The sequence below is a fragment of the Colius striatus genome, chromosome 29 (genome assembly GCF_028858725.1).
Source record: "Colius striatus isolate bColStr4 chromosome 29, bColStr4.1.hap1, whole genome shotgun sequence".
Classification (NCBI taxonomy): domain Eukaryota; kingdom Metazoa; phylum Chordata; class Aves; order Coliiformes; family Coliidae; genus Colius; species Colius striatus.
This window is the reverse complement of record NC_084787.1, coordinates 1,856,514-1,876,539: the sequence shown is the minus strand read 5'-3', so window position 1 is coordinate 1,876,539 and position 20,026 is coordinate 1,856,514. Positions and strand designations below refer to the sequence as shown.

The window sequence follows — 20,026 nt, the reverse complement described above, 5'->3', positions numbered from 1 at the left end:
TTTCCCCACCTCAAGGGCTCCATCCCCTACCCCTCCTCACAGCAATGACCCCACCTCCAGGGATGGATTCAGCCCATTAATCACCCTAGCTCAGTGTCAACAGCTTTGAGGTTACAGAAAGCTGTTGGTTGGACAGAAAAGGGGAAGGAAAGGCAATGCAGGAGGGGAGTGGTGGGGGGAAGGCTGGGTGGGGCAGAGGGGAGATGGAGCCCAGAGGCATCGGGACAGGGTGGCTCTGCATTGCAGTGCTCTGCTCTGGAGCTGGTGAGTGGGGCTGGGGGTGGCAGTTCTGGGGCTGCTGGGAGCTCTCCTTCATCTCTGAGGCTGTGGAATGAGGGGTGGTGTGAAGGGAGGAGGGTGCAACTCTATGGTGCCTTCCCAAGGGGACTCTGGTGCAGGGCAGGATGCTCACCTGGCCCTTTCGTGGGGGTCAAGGCTCAGGCTGCTTGTTTTATAGCTTGGTTTGGGTCTGGCTCATGTGCAGGGGGAGAATCAGTGTTTCCTGAGCTCTCCCACCACTGACTTGTGCCTCAGACCTTTGCCCTGGGCTCCTTTACTCCTGCCCAGCCCTTTGCTGGCCAAGTGGCAGTGATGCTACCTGGCTGTTGGCCCCTGTCATGGCTGTGGGATGGTTTGCTTGGGGACTTTGTTTTGTCACCTCAGAGCACCCACCCACACTGCCACCACAGTTGCCCAACCTCTGGCAGCTTCCCCAGGGCTGCCTTAGCACAACATGTGGCTGTGCATGATCTCCAGGCAGCCCTAGGATTGCTTTCTCACCATGGCACTGATGTCATTAGCAGCATCTTCGTTAGTGGGGGTTTGTCTCAGTGTGGTTGTGCAGGAGCAGGATGTGGGGTGGCAGCAGCTGCTGGTGTCTGCCAGCCCCACAACCACCCTTTTCAAGCCACTCAGGGCTCTGGGGATGTGGGTTACCTGGTGTTTTGCCTCCTTTCCTTGCCTCCTTGCTGCTGTGGAAGCTGAGCTGCTGGTGCAGGACCACTAAGGGTAATGGACATCAGCTGGAACACAAAAGGTTCCACTTAAACATGAGGAGACAGTGCTTTGGTGCTGAGGTGAGGGAGCCCTGGCCCAGGCTGCCCAGGGAGGGTGTGGAGGCTCCTTCTCAGGAGCTTCCCAAACCCACCTGGACACGTTCCTGTGCTCCCTAAGTGAGGGGAACCTGCTTCAGCAGGGGCTTGGGCTGGGTGAGCTCTGCAGGGCCCTTCCCACCCCACACCATTGTGATTCTATGACCACAGTGGTTGCAGCCTCCCCAGCTCTGTCCCTGCTCCTTGGGGACACTTCTGCTTTGGGCAGGCATCATTGTGAATGAATCACCTTCATTCCCAGCTCTTGTGCTCCAAACAGAGGAGCCAACTCCTCAAAGCACCACACAACATGACACCCCAGAGCCCACAGGACCCCTCACCACAAGCTCTGGCCATGGACACCAGCTGACAACGTGGCCAACAGCCACACCAAGCCCTCCTTGGACTGAGGAGCCCATCACCATCTCCATGCCCACAGGAGAGAGGAACAAGCCTTGTGAGTCCTCATGAAGACATGTGGCTTAGGGATGTGCCACCATCCTTGGAGGGTCCTAACCCCCCCCCCCCGAGACTCCCATGGTGCCTGGCATCTTCCTCCACATCTCCTCCCTCTTCCCATAGCCACAGCATCAGCTGTTCCCATCAGATACTGGTCTCCTGCTATCTTTGTGCTGGTTGCTCTGCTCGTGCTCTTCTTCACCTACCGACGGACCAAGGGGGCAGGTGAGCTTCCTCCTCTGAGGCGCCCACGATCATCATCCTCCCTCCCTTCACTCTGTTCTCTTGCTGGGTTGGCAGGAAAAGGGTGCAGCCACCTCACAGCCATCTCCCAGCCCACATCCTCAAAAGGCAACCACAGAAATGCAGTTAATTCGAGGCAGGAAGGTGGGGGTGGGTCTGGCTTGGTGCTGGGGAAGGATCAGGCCCTTACACCAGCCAGAGCTTGGCCCCACAAACCCCTCTGACCATGGATTAACCTCATGTTGGAGTTATAACCCCTTGCTTACATCTGGCTTGAAAAGTGCAGAAGTTTAACCCACAAACTCCCTTTCCTGCTTGATTTGCCTTTCCCAGTGCCAGCTTTGCCCCTTTCCTGCTTGATTTGCCTTTCCCAGTGCCAGCTTTGCCCCTTTCCTGCCCACCCCCCTTGGGGTTTCTCCTTCTCCAACACAAATCTCAAGCTGGAGGCATTTTTCCTTCCAAACAAACAAACCCCAGAGCTCCTCAGCTCATCCCTCCCCTCTTCCCAGGAGGGTCTTGCTGGGTTTTGGGCACAGCCCCAGCAGTCCTACTGTGGTAACTCCTGTGTCTGCCCTGGTCTGCAGGGAGCAGGGACCGAGCTGCCTCCATCAGTGACTCTTCAGGTGAGCTGCAACCACCCTGAACCCCCTCCCTGAGCTCAGGGCATTTGGTTCAACCATCACTGACCGTGTCTCAGCACCCTGGGAGTCACATCCTGACTTGTTGCATTGCAGATTGGAGAGCCCTGGACCAACCTGGCCATGACATCACCCCCATCATCCCCAGTGCCCAGGTGAGGCTGGATGATTGGGATCCTCTCACCAGCAAGGCCTGAGAGCTGCTCTGCAGCCCCTGCATGGCTTTGGGCAAGCCCCTGCCTCGGTTTCCCCATCCATTTGCCACTCCATGGGGTGATGAGGATGCTCAGTGCAGCCCTTCAAGCAGTTGTTGCCTCTCTTGTAGGAGGAAAGGAAGGGCCCAGAGCAGCCCCCAGCCCTGGCACACACTGAAACCACCTTCTGTGAGCCAGACCCCTCCCTGCCTCAGGTATTTCTCCCTAATTGCCTGAGCCCTGGTGCCTGGGGGGTGCTGCCAGCTGAGCCCCAGCCCATGGGGGTCCCTGGGGAGGATTTGTACCCCCTCCAGCACCTGATTTTGCTTCTCTCCAGCCTGGTACTCCCCCAGCTGCTGGTGATCCTCATTGTTCTGAGGAGCCCAGTGCTGACTGAGAGCTCCCAGTGGAACCCAGGGGCTTCCAGACACCCCCAGGGAGCACAAAGTCACCCTGAGAGATAATGTGGCAACCAAGCTGGATGATGCTCCTGACCAGGGCCTATGAGCATCAAATGCCACCTCATCCCTTCCTATGGACACTTGACTGTGTGCCCAAAGCCCAGTGGGACTGGGGACCAGCGTGGGACAGGGGCCAGTGTGGGCTGTGGCTGTTACTGCTGTGCCCTGAGTGCAGGGATGGGGCTCAAGGCATCGCCAAGACAATAAAGCAGGATTTCAGAGAATCATTTGGGCTGGAAAAGAGCTTGAAGGGCATCAAGTCCAAGCCCTGGCCTCACCCTGCCAAGCCCACCACTAACCCGTGGCCCTCTGCTATGTGTCTTCTCAGTCCCCCCAGGGCTGGGCACTGCCCCAGCTCCCTGGGCAGCCTGGCACAGGGCTCACACCCCTCTCAGGGAAACAGTTCTGCCTCAGCTCCAGCCTCAACCTCCCCTGGGGCAACCAGAGCCCCTTTCCTCTTGTTCTGTCAATTAGGAGCAGAGATGAACCCCCAGCTCACTGCAGCCTCCTGCCAGGGAGCAGCAGAGAGTGCTCCTGTCTCCCCTCAGCCTCCTCTTCTTGGGCAACCTCATCCCATTGCCCTCAGCCCATGCACCAGCCTGCCCAGGACCCTCTGAAGAGCCCTCCTGCCCTCCAGCAGACCCACACTCTCACCCAGCTTCTCAGTCCCTGGCTGCTCAATGTCAGGACAGTCACCACCCCTCAACTCCAACCCAAGTGTCACTTTTTCCCTGTGTCTCAGGATGGTTCCATGATGAGGTGGCTGTTGGGTTATTTTCCTGCTGCTCTTACTCACAAAGTGATAACTCCCCCCCCTCAAAACCCACATAGGACTGAAATGAGCAGCAGCTCATCAGATGACAGTTGAACTCATCACAGGGGGGGGAAAACAGGGGGGAGACCTGGAAATAAACACCCCAGAGGGCAAAATACCCTGAGAGAAGCAACAATATCCTCAGGGAAATGGAGAACCTGAGTTGGGGGAGGGTCCCTGAACCCTAAAAACAAGGTGGGAGGAAACTCCTCGAACCCCATCCACGCAGGTGATGCTGCCAAGCACTGCAGTTGTGCTGAGCTGCCTCAATTTCCCCTCTCTCTGTCACCCCACCCCCGGTGTGGGGAGGTTTAGCTGGGGAAGGGGGAGCCCCAAAGGCTGAGGGGGGGGGAGGTATAAGTGGGTGACAAAACCCCGTGAAAAGGTGCAAAGAAAAGCCAAAGGAAAGGCTGATGCTGAGGCCCAGGGAAGCAGCTGAATCTGCTGTGGGGGTGGGAGCTGGGGAGAGGCCACAAAGCAAGTTTAGGGGGTCCCAGGCTGCTTGGGGGGGTGCATGTGGGTGCCAGTACGGATGTGACTCTGTAGACCATTCCCAGAAGGGGTTGGGGACTGTCCTCTGCTCATCCCAAGCCCTTCGCCCTCAAACTCAAATCCTTGTCCCCTCACCCTGAAACCTTTGGCCCTCACAAACTCCAAACCTTTGGGCCTCTAAACACCAAAGCATTGGTCCCCATAACCCCCCAAGTCCCTGTCCCTTCACCCCCAAACCCTTGGACCCCATAAACTCCAAGCCCTTAGTTCCACAAACACCAAACCCTGAGGCTCCAGAAACCCCAAACCCTTGGCCCCTCAAACCCCACAACACTTGGCCCCAAAGACCCTGAATCCCTCCCACACCCCAAACCTCTGTCCTGCAGCGATTATCCCAAAGGGCAGGGCCCTAAAACTGCTGCCTCACCCCAAAGCACCAGCTGCAGGAAGATGAGGAGAGGGAAGAGGGGGGAAAAAAGTCCAAAAGGGTTTATTTTATATATATATAAAAAAAATTTGTACAATTTTAGTTCTTCTATGAAAAAACAAGAAAAACCAACAAAAAACAACCAAACTTCCTACCACTGCCTTAATGCTTCAATCCACTGCAAACTGTCCAAAAAGGAGCTTTTTTCTTATATATTAAAACCCAATTTTACACTTTACAACTTTCTACAGGCATGCACAAGGTTTTGGCTCTGCAGGGAAAACAAAACCATTCCCCAAACCCTCAACAAACCCCTCAAAAACAACCCAAAAAGGGTTTATTCTTCTTCAATTCCAAGTGGAAACTCCCCCCTCCCTGGCTGAGCTCACTGGGTGGGAGGTTTTTTGCAGTAAAACACCCCAAAATGGGTTCCCCAGGGCAGCAGCACTGGTTGGGGTGTTGGGGATGGGGGGGTCTTTCAGCCTGGAGAGGTTGGAAGATGAGGGGAGCAGCAGGGAGGGGTTAAAAACTCCCCCCAAATAGGGACTTCCTTGGAAATCAGGGAAGCCATCCCCCAGTTGGTGCCTGGATGAGGATGGAACCCTCCAGAATCTTACTGGTACTTACTGGGGAAGCTCTCAGCAGCTCCTTTGGGGTGGTACATGTGGCATCATTGCCCTCTCCCTAAAACAAACCCTCCAACCTCATTAGTGCTTAGGCCAAAATGAACCCAAATCAAATCCAAACCACCTCCAGCTTCCCTGGGATGGAATTTGGCAGCTCTATGACTGAACCAACCCCCTTCCCTCAGTAATCACCACCCCCATCCTCTTTGAGACCCCTCCCCAACCTGGCATAGCTGGACAACAGGATCCAGAGGGGAAACAACAAACAACTTCAAGAAGAACGAGCAGAAATCTGTCCATGAGGTATTTGTGACCTTAAATGAAACCAAAGGAAGGCAAAAAAAGAGCTTTTGTGTCCCTGATGGTGAAAGCACAGGGGAACCACCATGAGACATGAATTAAGGACCTCACTCAGCCTTGTTTCATTCACCCCTGTTGCCGCTGGGGTCAAGGATTGCGCCCCAAAGAGACATTTGCAGCTGCTCTTCCTGCAACCACAAGCTCCAACCAGTGTAGGGGGGGGAAACCCCCTGGAGATGCTGCCTGAGACCTGATGGGGTCACCTGAGGAGCAGGGAAACTACTTCAACCAAACCAAAACCCATTCTGCTTGTCTTCCAAGGCAGATTTTCACTTGTTTTGTTAAGAGCTGAGGGTGGAAACCACCAGCAGAGAGGGAAGGAGGATGTTCCTGCAGCCAGGAGCATCCCAGCTCGTGTCTTGGATGCTAGGGGAGGTTTTCATAGCAGCCACAGAGGTGTTTGGAAAAGACATATCCCCCCCCCCCATCCCAAAAAGAAGTCTGTAGGATTAAAAACCAGCCCCTAGATGCTGGGCAGTGGTTTAAGGCCAGGGCCAGGATAGTTGCCAGGTACAAAAAGAGGCAGAAGGTCCTTGGGACCCGATGGTGCTGGTGAAGAACACGTTAGCCCTTGAGTTATGGCACTGAAACACCGACTCCTTCCCGGCTGGGCCACTGTCCTCTGCTGGCTGCACCTTCTGGGGGGATGCTACAAGGACCTGGGTTTCAGGGAGAAGGAGGAGGAGGAAGAAGCCCACCTCAATGAGGGCTAAGCCAAGGCAGAAGGCCAGTGGGAGCTGATGGAGCCAGGGTCTGACGCTGCTTCCCGGCGCCTGCTGCAGTTCTGCCCTGGAGCTGTGGCCTCCCTGAACCCCAGTGGAGACAGGGAGGATGAGGCAGAGAGGTGTGGGAGAAGCTCTTCCCCTCCTTTCCCCCCCCCTCTCCAAACCCTCTTCACCTCACACTGAGGTCTCTGACTGCAGCCTCATGACGAACTTGTGCGACTTGGGGTCCACAAACTCCTCGGAGAGCTTGAAGAACGGGATCTTCTTGGTGCTCACCACGAGGCTGAAGTCCTGGCGCTTCAGCACAAACACAAGCCCATCTTTGAGGCCGTTGGTCACAGGCTCCTCACTCACCAGTGTCCATTGCTTGGCCAGCCAACGGTCCTTGTGGTACTGGATGGTGGGTCCAGCAGTCAGGTACCGCTCAAGGAAAGCCTTGGAGGAGATAAAAAGACATGGGAAGGTTCATCTTTGGATGGTTCAATCTCTTTGCTTTGCAGCCTCAAGCTGCTCAACAGGTCCTACAGGTAAAACATCCCCAAGCAACTGTTTCCCATAGGGTTCCACTTGCATTTCTCCAAGCCTTTGTCCTCCCAGGGAGCTCATAGATGGTGAAGGGAAAGTAAACCATCTCAACCCAAGTCCTTAATTCTGGACTAAGCCCTCAGGCAAAGCTGTGGCTCTGTCCCACCTCAGCCCTCACCTTGGGAGTCATGTCGTGGGTGATGCAGAACTCGAGGTGCTGCAGGATGCTCTCCATGGTGTGGTAGGGCTGTTGCTTGGTGGTACGAAGGTATTTCTGCATGGCCCTGGCCATGGAGGCAAAGATGGCCTGAGCTGCCTCCCGAGGGTCCATGATCTCCCTGGGGTTCTTCTGATCCTCCTCTTGTAGCCGTTTGATGTGAGTGAAGGCTTCTTCCACTGCCACCACCAGCCTGGCAGGAGGAAAAGCCAAAGCCCAGGGAACTGGGGGAGTGCCCAGCCCTGGAGATACATCTTCTGCCCCACTACAGCCACCTCATAGAATCATTTAAGTTGTTAAAGCCCTTGAAGATCCCGCAGTTCACCCCCTGCCCTCACCCTGCCCAGCCCAGCACTAACCCACAGCCCTCAGCACCTCAGCTTTGCGATATCTCCAGGGATAGGAGGCTGAATCTGACCCCAGCAGCCCTTAGCAGCAAACCCCAATGTCCTCACGGGTGTTGAGCTCAGGGAACCCCCCCAAGGGGAGCCAGCCTGGGCGTGCTGGGTGCTGCAGGGGGCCCGTTACCTGGCGCGGCGTTTCCGCACCCTGCGCTCGTGTTCTGCCTCCTCGTAGTAATACTCATTGTGGCTGTTGTCCCTCCTCCTGGCAGCTGCTGCAATCACAGCCCTGGACTGGCTGGTGGAGTTGTTGGTTGTGTTTTCTGCAGGGGAAACAAAAAATGAGGTTAGAAAAGGGTTTAAGGGTTGTGAGGCACATGATAAACCCTTTGCCCCACAACCATCCTGACTCTGGGCTCACCAGAGTGAAAGGAGCTTCCAGAAAGGGGAGAACACAGGGATGGAGAAGGGAAAGAGAACAAGAGGAGAAGCGAAAGGGAGCAAGGGAAGGGGAGCTCACCCTCTCCAAGGGAATAGACTTTAAAGCCCGACATTTTCTTGGACAGGACGGATTTTGGCAGGTTGAGGAGGGCAGGGTTGTAGACTGGGAAATCGTGGTAATAGTTCTCCAGGATCCAGACAGCTGCTCGTTGGATGCTGTGGGGAAACACAGCCCAAGGGAGGTTGGGGTGGGCACAGAGAGCTTGTTAGCACCACACTGAAGATATGGGGTAGCCACAGCCACAGGATGGGGAGGGATGGATGGGTACATAGGATGTGGCGTTGAGGGGGATGATGCCTCACCCCATGGAGAGAGACACACTTATCACAGAAACCATGAATGGAGGAGGTGGGAAGGGAGCTTCAGGGATCATCCAGCCCAAGCCCCCTGCTACAGCAGGTTCCCCTCGCTCAGGGGGCTCAGGAACGTGTCCAGGGGGCTTTGGGAACCTCCTGAGAAGGAGCCTCCACACCCTCCCTGGGCAGCCTGGGCCAGGGCTCCCTCCCTTCAGCACCAAAGCACTTTCTCCTTGGGTTTCAGTGGAACTGTTTATGCTCCAGCTGATGTCAGCTATCCCTTGTCCTGTCACTGGCCACTATAGAGAAAAGCCTGGCCACATCCTCTCCCCACCTGCACTTGAGCAGCATTGCTGAGGTCCCCCTGAGCTCAGGCTTCTCTTCCCCTGGCTGAACAGCCCCAGGGCTGCAGCCTTTCCTCCTCACACACGTGTTGCAGCCCCTCAGCACCTTGGCAGCCCTGCACTGGCCTCTCTGCAGCACTTTCCTCTCTCTCCTGAGCTGGGCAGCCCAGCACTGGCCACAGCACTGGCTCCAGCTGAGGCCTCCCCAGCTCTGGCAGAGCAGAGGGGCAGCACAAGCTCCCTGGCCCTGCTGCCCACACTCTCTTGCTGCCAGGCTGCCATTGGTTTCTTGCCCATGAGGCCACGTTGCTGCTCATGGTCAGTTTGTTCTCCCCCAGCACTGCCAGGTCCCTCTCCTGGAGCTGCTCTCCAGCAGGTCACCCCCAGCCTGGGCTGGTGCTGGGCTTGTTCCTCCCCAGCTGCAGGACTCTGCCCTTGCTTCAACCATCTGCCAGGTCACCAGATCTAGGAGCTCCTCACCCTCCCATCCCACAGCCACTGCAGTGCTGGTGCACCCACCCAGGAGCACTCACACCTCATCCATCCCCTCCCAAAAACACCCCAAACCCACACCATTAACCCCTTCCTCACCCCTCATACCTGAGATGCCCAACATTGTAGAAGCGGCTGGTGCCATCGGCCGAGCGAACGGCTTTGAGGGTGAACTGGGGCTGGAGCTGCCTCAGCTCCAGTAACACCACAGCAAGGTAATGAACGAAGAGCAGAGCATCCACTAGCGAGACAGAGTATTGAACCACCCCCTGGTAGTTCCTGTCTCTGGAATCCAAGATCCTCACCCCATAGAAAAGCCAATAAGAGACAACAAGGAGGAAAACGAGCACCATGAGCAAAGCCCTGAAGACGAAGATCCGAGGGAAGAAAGCTTTGGGGCGCCTGAAGAACAAAGCCCAGCTGCCCAGCAGGAGGATGAGGAGCTTAAAGGCCACTGAGATGAAAAGCCCCTCACAGGGAGTCCCACAAGGTTCTAATTCCTCTCTCCAAAGGAGCTGAGGCAGGAGCATGAAGGTGAGAGGGGTGAGGAAGGCGAGGAGAGCCAGGGCTCCCGCCAGCGAGACGCCCAAATGCCGGGAGCAGTCCAGGTGGGCACTGTCCTCCATGTCCTTGGTGATCCTGCTGATGTCATCGTGGGAGATGCTGTGCTCTGATGTCCCAGTCACCACCGTGGTGGTTTCACCCCAGTTGTCATCCTAAAGGAGGGATGATGGGTTATAAAGGGCTAGGGGGTGACTCTTCTACCTTCTCCTCGTCTCCAGCGCCTCAGGGGGCTGCTGGATCCCCCATCACACCCCATCTCGCGTCCACCAAACCCCAAAGCCTCCATCATCAGTGGGTGGGGGTTTGAGTGGAGGGAGCTCAAAGCACCACCCCAGCACAGCCATGGGTCTGTCCATCTGTGGCCTCTCACTTCAGACTTTCACCTTCTGTTTTGCAGCATTTGGACATCCCTGAACCTTGAGGTTTCAGCTTTTGCCATCTCTGAACTTTGGGCTTTAGCTTATGGTGGTGCCCAGCACCATCATCATTTAGACATCACAGACTCCAGTTGGGGCTCAGGAGGATTCATCAGTTTGGCTGAGACTCTCCAGGAAAGCCTTGTCAGCAGCTCTGTGCCCTCCTCCACCTCTCCAGCAGCAGCAAGAGAAGTTTGTTGGAAGTGGGAAGCATCCTCCTTCCAGGTAAAGCCTCTCATTAATGGGGCCAGAAGGAACATGCCCAACTGCTGCCCCAACACACCCTCACTGCTGCATGGCCTGGTGCTGCCTCCCCCCAACACTGGGATGGAGTGTCTGGCCATCCAACACCTCACAGCACGAGCCACATCTCCCGTTCTTCCAAAGAATCCTCCTCCTCCAGCCAGAGGAGTGAGGAAACAACCCATCTCGATTCCTTCCCAGCTATAAACATGGAGTTTGAGTGGAAGGAGCTGAAATCCCCACCCCAGCACAGCCCTGGGTCTGTCCATCTGTCTGGCCTCTCACTTAAGACTTTCACCTTCTGTTCTGCAGCACTCTGGCAGTCCTGAAACTTGGGGGTTTAGTCTTTTGGCATCCATGAGACTCCAGGCTTTATCTTACTCTGACTTTCCCCTCCCTTGAATTTCTGCAGCAAAGGCAGTGGTTTCACTCCAAACACCTCAACTAAAGCTACAGCCTGGGGGCTTTCTGGAAGGATGGGAAGCAGAGAAGGTCTGGGAGGACCAGTCCATCCTCCAGCCTGTCCTCAGGTTGCCCCACACTGCCAGGGGTTTGCTCTGGCCATGACTGGACCAGGTGGGTTCACTCACTGGTATTCTGGCTACCACAAACCCTGGCACCAACTGCTTGGTGGGGGAAGATGAAAAAGAAGCTGGAGCAGCCTGTGTAGGTGGCTGGGAGATGATTAAAGGCAGGGACTGGCTTGTGAGGGGCAAGTGTACCAGTGTGGAGGGCATGGCAGTGCTGGTACCCAGTGTGGGCAGCTCAGCAGCACTGCCCTTGTTGCCCCTCATGCCAAAGGACACCCCCAGGACCCTCATGGGACGGCTGCAGCACAGGAGCCTCCCTCACACCAACCTGCTCACGGGTGTGACGGTGCCAGGGGCCAGGCTGGCACGGCTCAGGCGGCATCGCCCGTGGGTGCTGAGCAAGGAGCTGGAGCTAATCCCTAAGCTGTACATCCCTGGGGAGTGGATCCCTTAAGGATTGGAGCCTCAAGGGTGTTTCTCACTCTGTGCCAGCCTGTGCCCACCCCAGGGGGAGCTCCAGGACAGCGGCGGGTCCCCCTTTTGATTTGCACCCACGCACCCTCCCCGCCGGCAGCCAAGCACCAGCACCGGCTCAACCAGCTCAACCACAGCTCCCACCCTCAGGGGTGGTGGCAGAGATGCCAACCTTGTCCTTTCCCTTTGCCCAACTCACCCTCTCATCCCCTCGAGTGGACTCATTGTCCAACAAGGGCTCTCCAGGTGCTTGGATGGTCACTGACTTGTCCCCACGGCTCCCTTCGCGGCTCTTGGAGCGATGCCGGTCCCGCCGGTCCCTGGCGAAGCAACACAAGGTGTTTATTGCAAGGTGCTTGGCTCAGGGATGGCAACACCAAGGGCAAACCCTCAAACACACACTTGGCACCTCACCTGTGCTTCCTGGAGCTTCGGGAGTGCCCAGATTTGTAGGAATAACCCGAGTACTGGGACTCATTGTCCATGGTGTCAGAGCGCCGGGGCTTGTGCCGCTCGGCGCCCAAAGCCTTGGCTCTCCCTGGCCCTGGGATAGAGGCCAGGGCCTCCTTCAGAGGGGGCTTCTTCAGGCCCAAGGGCACCTTCAAGAAGTCGACTGTCACCTTGAGGGACTCTATTTTGATCACCTTCGTTGGGCTCTTCTCAGGAGAAAAGGGCTCGTGAGCCTGCAGAGGGCAAAGGGGAAAAAGGATCATCCCTGGGATCAGCCACCCCCAGCCCTGCCCCATGGATGAGGCTTCAGCAAAGAGCAGCGATTTGGGTCACTTTGGGGTATTATCTCTTTTATCCCGTGTCCAAGCTGGCTCCAGGACAGCTGCCTTCCCCTTTATAACAACACCACACCATCAGCTTCTGTTTCAGTGTCGAGTTCAAGCCTTTCATTAAAACCCCAACTGCCAAGACTGTGCCTGGGGTGGGGGCCAAGGCAAAACAACATAAAATAAAAGCATGAATAATTGGGTGCAGGCAATATTTTGCCTCTGCCTGGACATGTTGCTCAGCACAGAGCCAGGATCTCACACCCAGGAGATCAGCAGGGGAGTCCCAGTTCCTCGAGGAGCAGCATCGCTCCAGCTCAGCCTTTGGGGAGGGGGATGGAGGAAGGTGCCAAGTTGCCAGAAGCCACTGTGGTGGCTCTGAGGATGGCAGCCTGAGCCACCTCAGGGTGTGATGGACCATGGCAAGATTGGTTGGGTGCAGATACCATCACCCCAGGTGCTGACTCAGTGCTGCCACGTCATTATTAGCCAACCCCAGGCTCCCATCACAGCCCTTGGCAGGAGCAGATGGATATAAATACACACACACAGGCTGAGAAGCAACTTCTGGCAGCTCCTGGTGTCAGGTCTCTGCTGGGCTGGGAAGAAAATGGCCTGTGAGGATCCCAACATGGCACCAATACCTTGGGCAAAGGCTTAGGGGGCTGCTGGGGTCCCAGCTTGGGTCACCTCGATGACTCTGGGGACTCTCAAGGTGGGTTCAGTGCTGGGTTCGGGATCCCAGAATCTGTCTCGCCAAGGACATGGGGGATGCTGGAGCCTCTGCTAAATCCTGTCCTCACCCTAAGGGTGCTGTGGGGGTGGGGGTTTGGGCATGAAGCATCCCCCAGAGCCCCAATCCTCCCTGCCCAGTGGGTTGTGTTTGGGGCTGGGTCCATGCTGGGTTACCACAGAAATGCCATTTGGACCAAAATAAAACCCAAATGTCTTTTGGCCTCTTTTCCAAAGGCCTCGAGCAGGGGGGAGACAGAGTCCAGGAGGCAAAAATGAGAAGGGGAGGTGGTGGGGGGGGATCCTTTTGTCCTAGAGGCTGGATGCTCACACATTTATCACTATGGAAACAAAAGCCACCCCCTCCCAACTTCCCCCCCTTCCTCCCCCATGGTTGTCTAGGAGATGGCAACAGGGCCAGGAGCTCGTCCCAGACATCCCCAGTGAGTGATGGGGGAAGGGGCTGGGAGAGAAAAGACTCCCCTGTGTCCCCCCCCACCCCCAACCTCCTGCCAACCCCCCTTTTACTGGGCTTTGTTTGCAGAGATCGAGTTTCTGCTGGGAACAATGGCCTGGGCTGCTGCCTCCACCAGCTCAGGGGGAGGCTGAGGACTGGTTTGTCCCCAGTCTGATCCATTACCACGATGAGAAGGTTGATCCTGGGGCTGGACTCACCGGTGAGGTGCCGCAGGAGCTCAGGGTGAGCTGGTTGTGGGCAAGTGCTGGCCCCTGAGCCCGTGGTCACCGAGGCACTTGGGGCATCCTGAGCCTGCAGTGGGGATGGCATCCAGCTGGTGGGGGCTGGGGGGGAGCTGGGCATGGGGGGACTGCTCACAGGGTGGGCAGGTACCTCAGGGCTCTGTGGTTGAGCTGGTGGGAAGCAAGAGAGAAGGAGATGAGGTGGTTGTGTGCACAGGGATGGTTGGTGGCATCTGCCCTCCCCATGTGGTTTTGGGGACAGCAAAGTCTTGGGGGGGTCACCCAACCCTGTTCCCTCTGGGGATATTCACCCCATGAGAGCTCCTGGCTCAGCCTCAGCCCTGTGGTGAGAGTTCAGCTGAGTGCTGGGCAGAGGAGGAATGAAAGGGTGGGTTGAGCACCCCTTCCAGCCCACAACCTGTCCCAGCAGCACCTCCATGTGGCATCAGCACCCTGCCTGGTACCACAGAGCCAGCCCAAGCACTGCTGCTGTGCTCCAGCCAGAGCCAGGCACTGCTGGGGAGACAAAGCCCAGTTACCAGCTGAAACCAAGATGGGCCTTTCCAACACCAGCCCGTGGATTTAATGGTTCTCACCCACCCCAACCAACAGACACAGTCCTGGTGAGACCCCCTTGAGCTCAAGCTTCTCTTCCCCAGGCTCAACAGCCCCAGGGCTGCAGCCTTTCCTCCTCACACATGTGTTGCAGCCCCTCAGCATCTTGGCAGCCCTGCACTGGCCTCTCTGCAGCACTTCCCTGTCTCTCCTGAGCTGGGCAGCCCAGCCCTGGCCACAGGACTCCAGCTGAGGCCTCCCCAGGGCAGAGCAGAGGGGCAGCAGACCCTCCCTGGCCCTGCTGCCCACACTGTCTTGCTGCCCCCAGGTTGCCACTGGCTTCTTGCTCACGAGGCCACGTTGCTGCTCATGATCAGATCTGGGAGCTCCTCACCCTCCCATCCCACAGCCTCCCTCGTGCTGCTGGAGCAGCTCTTGGCCATTCCAGTGGAGAAGAAAGGGATTGGGTTTTGTTTTGATGGTTTTTCCTTGCAAAGGCTTGGGGGGGGTGGGGATGGGAAGCTGGTTGGGCAGCATAAAGTGCTCAGGTGGAGAGGCTGGAAATGGATTCCTCATCTCCAGGAGGAGAGGAGCAGCTTCAGCTCACTGAGCCCATGGAGACGCCGAGGGCTGGGAGGGAGAAGCCAGACACATGCAAATGAGGAGGGAAAAAGCTCCCATTTTTAATAGCAAGGTGATTAACCATCAGAACAAACTCCCCAGGGGAGAAAAGGCAGAGGATTTGCCATCTCTTGACATCTTCAAGTCCAGACTGGATGGTTTCTCGGGCTTGATGCTGGAGCACATCACAGGGTTCAAAGTAGAGAGAGCTGGGATGAGGCTGCTGCTGTCTCCCCTGCCTCTGAGTCCACGAACCTCAAACACAAACCACCTTTTGCATTCAAATGTTTGAAAAGAGAAACAGATCCAAGTGTTTTCTGAATGAGAAAGCTGCCTTATTTCAGCTCCAGGGTAAATCCTGAGAGGGAAATCCTCTGCTCCCATCCCTACCCAGGCAGCGTGCCCCTGGGAGTGGGGTAGCACAGCTCTCACCCCACTCACAGCTCCCAACACCCAAACAACGTTGGCTGGAGAGAAAACAACCCCCTTTGAGCAAAGGGCAGAGGGAGAAATCAGTGGCCAAACAACTCCTGTCCTAGTCAAGAGGATTGGAATTGAATCAGTGAGTCCTCATCTGCTCCCAAGCCAAAGCTCAGCCATTGACACCACTGAGGCTCCTCTTAACCCCCATCTGCAGACCTGGATCCATTGAGAAACACCAGCATGGAATCACGATGCTCTCATGTGGTCAGGAGAGGGGTGGAAGGTGGCTCTTCACACACTGGTCACAGCTGCCTCCCCACTGAGGAGGAGGAGAAGGAAACATCTGGGCAGGTGTTTTGCTGCTGGACCCAACCAGCATTGTGGTGAGTGGGGAAAGTGAGGCACAGAGAGTGCCAAGAGGCCCCTGGAGTCCTGGATTCCCAACATATGACTCCACCACTTGTTTGTATTCCCAAGAAAGCTTGGAAGCACTGCTTTGGCCATGTCAGGCACACTGCAAGCCTCAGTCTGCAGCTGGCTATGGATGGGCAGAAAACCCAATGTGAGCTTCAGCCCTGCCTCATTTTTGTGGCTGTGTTCCCTCAGCACCTTTGGAGAAGTGAAGATGCCACTGACACAGCTCCAAAGCCAGCCTGGGAATGGGAAGCACCTCCCAGCCCCAGCACATTTGCTTGCTTGGCTACACAAACATGCCCTGCTGCCTCCACACAATAGGCACCTTCCCTGGCTGCCTACCACTGTGCTGCCATGCCAGCCCCTGCCCCCCTCCCCAGTCTGCCAGGGGGCATGAGGCGGGTAGAGCAAGGGCTATATGTCACCAGATATATAGGATATGCAGGGGAGAGGGAGGAGGCAGCTGGCAGCAGGAGCCCATGGGTGACCCACAAAGGTGGGTGTATGGCCAAAGGAAAAGCCCATGGGTGCTCCTGCTTGGGTGGGGAGGGAGGAGAAATGGGTTGTCCATCAGCTGGGGGTGGGAGGTCAAAGCTGATCCCCCCCCTACTACACCTCTTCAAGCCCTCAGCACTGTGCATCATCTCCTGAGGAATTGGGGACAGGCCACTGAGGCAATTCAAGGCACTTCCTCCCCTCCCCATTTGCACCCCCCACCCCCAGAAGCACAGTCACCACCAGTTTCCCTTCCCTTCTCCCCAGGCAGCACCCAGTTGAGGTTCCACAGCCAGGCTGCTCCACTCCCTTCCACAGCTGAGTCCCTTGGGCTAGCACAGTGGCTCCCTCAGCCCCTCTGCCACTGCTCCAGCCTCAGCCTTGGCTGGGGGGAACCCCCAAACTTCCAACTCTTTTGTCCATTGGCACAACTGAGCACTTCAGAGGGATGTGGGAAAGGCCCAGGGGAACCCTGAGGAGCTTAATCCAACTCTTCCCCCCACTATGGGGACTCATTCTGCTCTCCAATTGCTCAGAGTCAGCTTGGATGCAGAAGGTTTAATATCCCTTCCAACCTGCCACCTTCAATTACCATCACTTGGGACTGTTACAAACATCCCCAGCAACATCCAGTCCCTCCAGTGTTGGGTCCCCACTGAGTTTCCTCCCACTGGGGGCCTGCGGGACAAAACTCAGCCTTCCTGAGCATCCAGGAGAGATGGAGGTCACAGGGGGAGGGGGATGCACTGTGTGCCTCCACTCAGGTAAAACCGAGACCAGACTGAGATCTAGAACAAGAGGGAGAGAAAAAAACAATCCACTCCCCCCAAAATGGACAAAACCCTCAGGGATTTGCATGACAAAAGGGATGTGATGCAAAGAGAAAAGTATTTGCATTGCAAAAGGAGCTGGGAGCAAAGGATCCTAACTGCAGCCTTGCAGGGGGCTCCCAGGAGCCCACCACCCTCTGCCCTGCTCCAGCTCCCCCTCCCCAGAGCTCAGCCCTCACCCTGTGTCCTCAACCCCCCTCCTCAGCTCATGGGGAGCACACAGGGCTCCCCAGAAACACCAGCAGCAGCTTCACCCTGGTGATTCCTGGTTGCAGAGGTGGGATGGCACTGAGACACCTCAGCCCATCACCAGCCCCACAGCGAGAATCTGATGCTGCCATGTCTCCCTCCTGCTGCCCACATCACATCTCTCTGGCACCTGCTCTCACCAGCCCCGGGGCACCTCCAAGTGGGATGTGGGCATGAAGTGGCAAATCTATGGTCACCCTTGAGGCACAGGAGGGTGGAAACAGCAGCCTGGCGTCAGGAGCAGCTGAGTGGTGCCACAGAAGGTGAGGTGAGCTGAGCAAGCACAGGGAGCTCAATTTCCCTTCCCCATCCCTGGAGAGCTGAGGTGCTGAGGACTCTGGGCTAGTGGTGGGCTTGGCAGTGAGGTGAAGGGTTGGATTTAATGACCTTCAAGGTCTTTTCCAACTGGGGATAAGGCACCCGCTACCTTCAGCCCTGTGTCCATCTCCAGGGCCCTGCCTCCAGGCTGGGGGCTGCCCATGAGCCCTCCAAGCCCTAAACCAACCCCTTTCCCAGTCCAAGAGGCACAGCCAGCTCCAGTGAAGTCGTCTGCTAATTAAATCAGCCTCTCTCATCCTGAGCTTCCCTCTCTCTTCTTCCCCTCCCCAGCACCAAGACAGACAAGCCCCAGATCCCATCTGACTCAGGCTGCCTTGGAGCCCAGCTCAGTCCCATCACAATCCCAACTGCTGTGATTAAGCAACAGCCATCCCCAGAGGCTCCATGAAGAGACTATTTCATTCTTTCTTGCTCTCTATTTTTTTTAACCTCCTCCTTGGTTATTACACCAAAGCCTGGGGGGGGGTTGGGGGGGGAGGATGGAACCAGACTCTGCACCTTCTCCTCTGCCTCTGAGCCTCAGACAGAGAAACAGGGTCGATGGCTGAGCTGGAGCAGAGGGAACTCCCTGTTGGCTCAGGGCATTGTGCCAGGCCAGGACCGAGATAAACCGGCTCAGGATCCGGCTGGGGCTCTGGCAGAAGCCGGTGGGAGAGCTTTGGCAGGACCTGGTGCCGCGGGCAGACCCTGGGCTTGGCACCAGCATCGTCCATTTGCACATTCCCTCTTCCCCTGCCTGAGCAACCACCCAGCCCTGGTGCGGGGTAGCAGGGTGGGCATTCCACAGGTGCCCACCCCATGGCTGCCCATCCCACAGGTGCCCACCCCATAGGTGCCCACTCATCCCATAGCTGCCCATCCCATAAATGCCCACCCCATAGTTGCTCATCCCATAGCTGCCCATCCCATAGATACTCACCCCATACATGCCCACCCCGTAGGTGCCCACCCTCGTCGCTGTTGCTCACAGGGGCTGGAGGCAGTGGGGAAGCTCTGTGCTGGGCACAAAGGAGGCCAAGGGCTTGTTGACCACACAGCAGGGCAGCTTGGCCAGTAAACTCCAGTATAAGCATGCCCTCAGTGCGGCTGGGAAGCCACAAGCACTGGTGCAAACTGGGGAGGGGAAGGGAGGAGGAGGGGGGTGGGATGCACCCGGCCTTGCTGCATCACCCACCCTAGGGCCCCGGCTGCATCCTCAGCAGCCCCTCGCCCAAGAGACCACCCGCATTACCCCATCTCCACGCTGAGGGGGTAGAGAGGAGCCTGTCAGCCCCTCCTCACCCCCATCGCCCCCCGCCAAGCCCCGGCAGCCGGGCTCGCCGAGCGGCCGCTCCCCGCCTGGCCGCTGGCCCAGGAAAGTCCCCGGCTTCCCAGGCCCTGGCTGCGGCTCCTCCGAGCCCGGCCCCGCTCCCCAGTGCCCTCATCATCCTCATCCCCATGCCCGCACCCCGCTGTGCGTGTCCCCTCCAACCCCCCCATCCCGCACTCACCATCGCGGCCGCCACCTTTGTGCGCGTCCCGCCCCCCCGCACCGAAATCCCGGGGCTGCTGCTGCTGCTGCGGCGGCAGAGGAGGAGGAGGAGGAGGAGGAGGAGGAAGAGGAGGAGGAGGAGGCGGAGGAAAGCCCGATTCCCGGCGGAGCGGCCGGTCCCGGCCCCCCCAGCCCCAGCCCGGCCCCCCCAGCCCCGCCGCCGCTGTTCCCGGTCGCTCCCCCCCCCCGCGGCCGCCCATTGTCTCCGCTCCCAGCTCCCGGCGCCCCTCCGGGGCCATTGTCTGGGGCGGGGGCCGGGGGGAGCGACCCCCGCCTGCATCCCCCCTCCTTCATCCTCCCTGGAGCCGGGGCTTTGGGGATAAGGGAGGGGGGCTCAGGGGTAAGCGAGGGGGTCACACAGAGCCCACGAAGCCCTCGTGGAGAGAAATGACCCCCCCCTCGGTCACATAGGGAGGCTGGGGAGGGGGTGGGGGATGAGCTTTCACCCCCCTCGAGGTGACCCCAAGGGGTAACACGGCTCATTGGGGTGCTGCTGCCACCTTTGTGCCAGGTCGAGCTGGTTTGGGGGGGGGGGGGGGTGAGGATGTGCCTGTGCACAAGTGATTTCCCACGGCACTTAGGTGCCCCCCATCCATGAAAACTGGGTCTGTCACCCACGTCTGGCTCTGTCCCCTCCGTGTGTTTGGGTGCAGAGGCCACCCGTGACCCTCGGGGTAAAGGTGTCCTGGGTCGCAGCAAGGGGAGGTCACAGCCCCCCTGTACCGGGCTGGAAGGAGGGGAGGGTGGTCTGGAAGAGCCCTCCCCCCCCGTGCCAACTCCCAGCCCCGCTCCCCAGGGACCCGAAGGGAGCAAGAAGGGATAGGGGTGGGGGCAAAGGAGGCATCAGCTCAGCAGGAACCCACAGACCACGCTCTTGAGGGGGCGGGC

At 57.6% G+C, this 20,026-nt stretch overlaps 2 protein-coding genes across 6 annotated transcripts; one reads left to right on the top strand and one right to left on the bottom strand.

The window, feature by feature from the left end:
* Positions 1–201: 201 nt before the first annotated feature.
* On the top strand, positions 202–5,037 carry LOC133628362 (uncharacterized). 3 transcript variants are annotated; one of them, XM_062016368.1, is made up of 7 exons: positions 202–264; positions 1,354–1,548; positions 1,674–1,775; positions 2,378–2,416; positions 2,528–2,586; positions 2,757–2,840; positions 4,779–5,037. In XM_062016368.1, the coding sequence occupies exons 1-7, from the start codon at positions 204–206 to the stop codon at positions 4,803–4,805; spliced, it is 567 nt and encodes a 188-aa protein (XP_061872352.1). In that variant the 5' UTR covers positions 202–203; the 3' UTR covers positions 4,806–5,037. The 3 variants fall into 3 exon arrangements, with proteins under 3 accessions (XP_061872352.1, XP_061872351.1, XP_061872350.1); XM_062016367.1 differs by lacking the exon at positions 4,779–5,037 and adding an exon at positions 2,963–4,181; XM_062016366.1 differs by lacking the exon at positions 4,779–5,037 and having other exon boundaries at positions 2,757–4,181.
* Positions 4,867–19,168, bottom strand: VANGL2 (VANGL planar cell polarity protein 2). Of its 3 annotated transcripts, none has more exons than XM_062016363.1 (10): positions 19,098–19,167; positions 18,527–18,605; positions 13,658–13,852; positions 11,889–12,157; positions 11,674–11,794; positions 9,356–9,963; positions 8,134–8,270; positions 7,801–7,936; positions 7,234–7,465; positions 4,867–6,965 (listed from the first exon to the last, which is right to left on the bottom strand). In XM_062016363.1, exons 4-10 carry the CDS (start codon positions 11,957–11,959, stop codon positions 6,705–6,707), a joined length of 1,566 nt encoding a protein of 521 aa, XP_061872347.1. In that variant the 5' UTR covers positions 11,960–12,157; positions 13,658–13,852; positions 18,527–18,605; positions 19,098–19,167; the 3' UTR covers positions 4,867–6,704. The 3 variants fall into 3 exon arrangements, with proteins under 3 accessions (XP_061872347.1, XP_061872349.1, XP_061872348.1); XM_062016365.1 differs by having other exon boundaries at positions 18,527–18,600; positions 19,098–19,156; XM_062016364.1 differs by lacking the exon at positions 18,527–18,605 and having other exon boundaries at positions 19,098–19,168.
* Between the last annotated feature and the right edge of the window lie 858 nt (positions 19,169–20,026).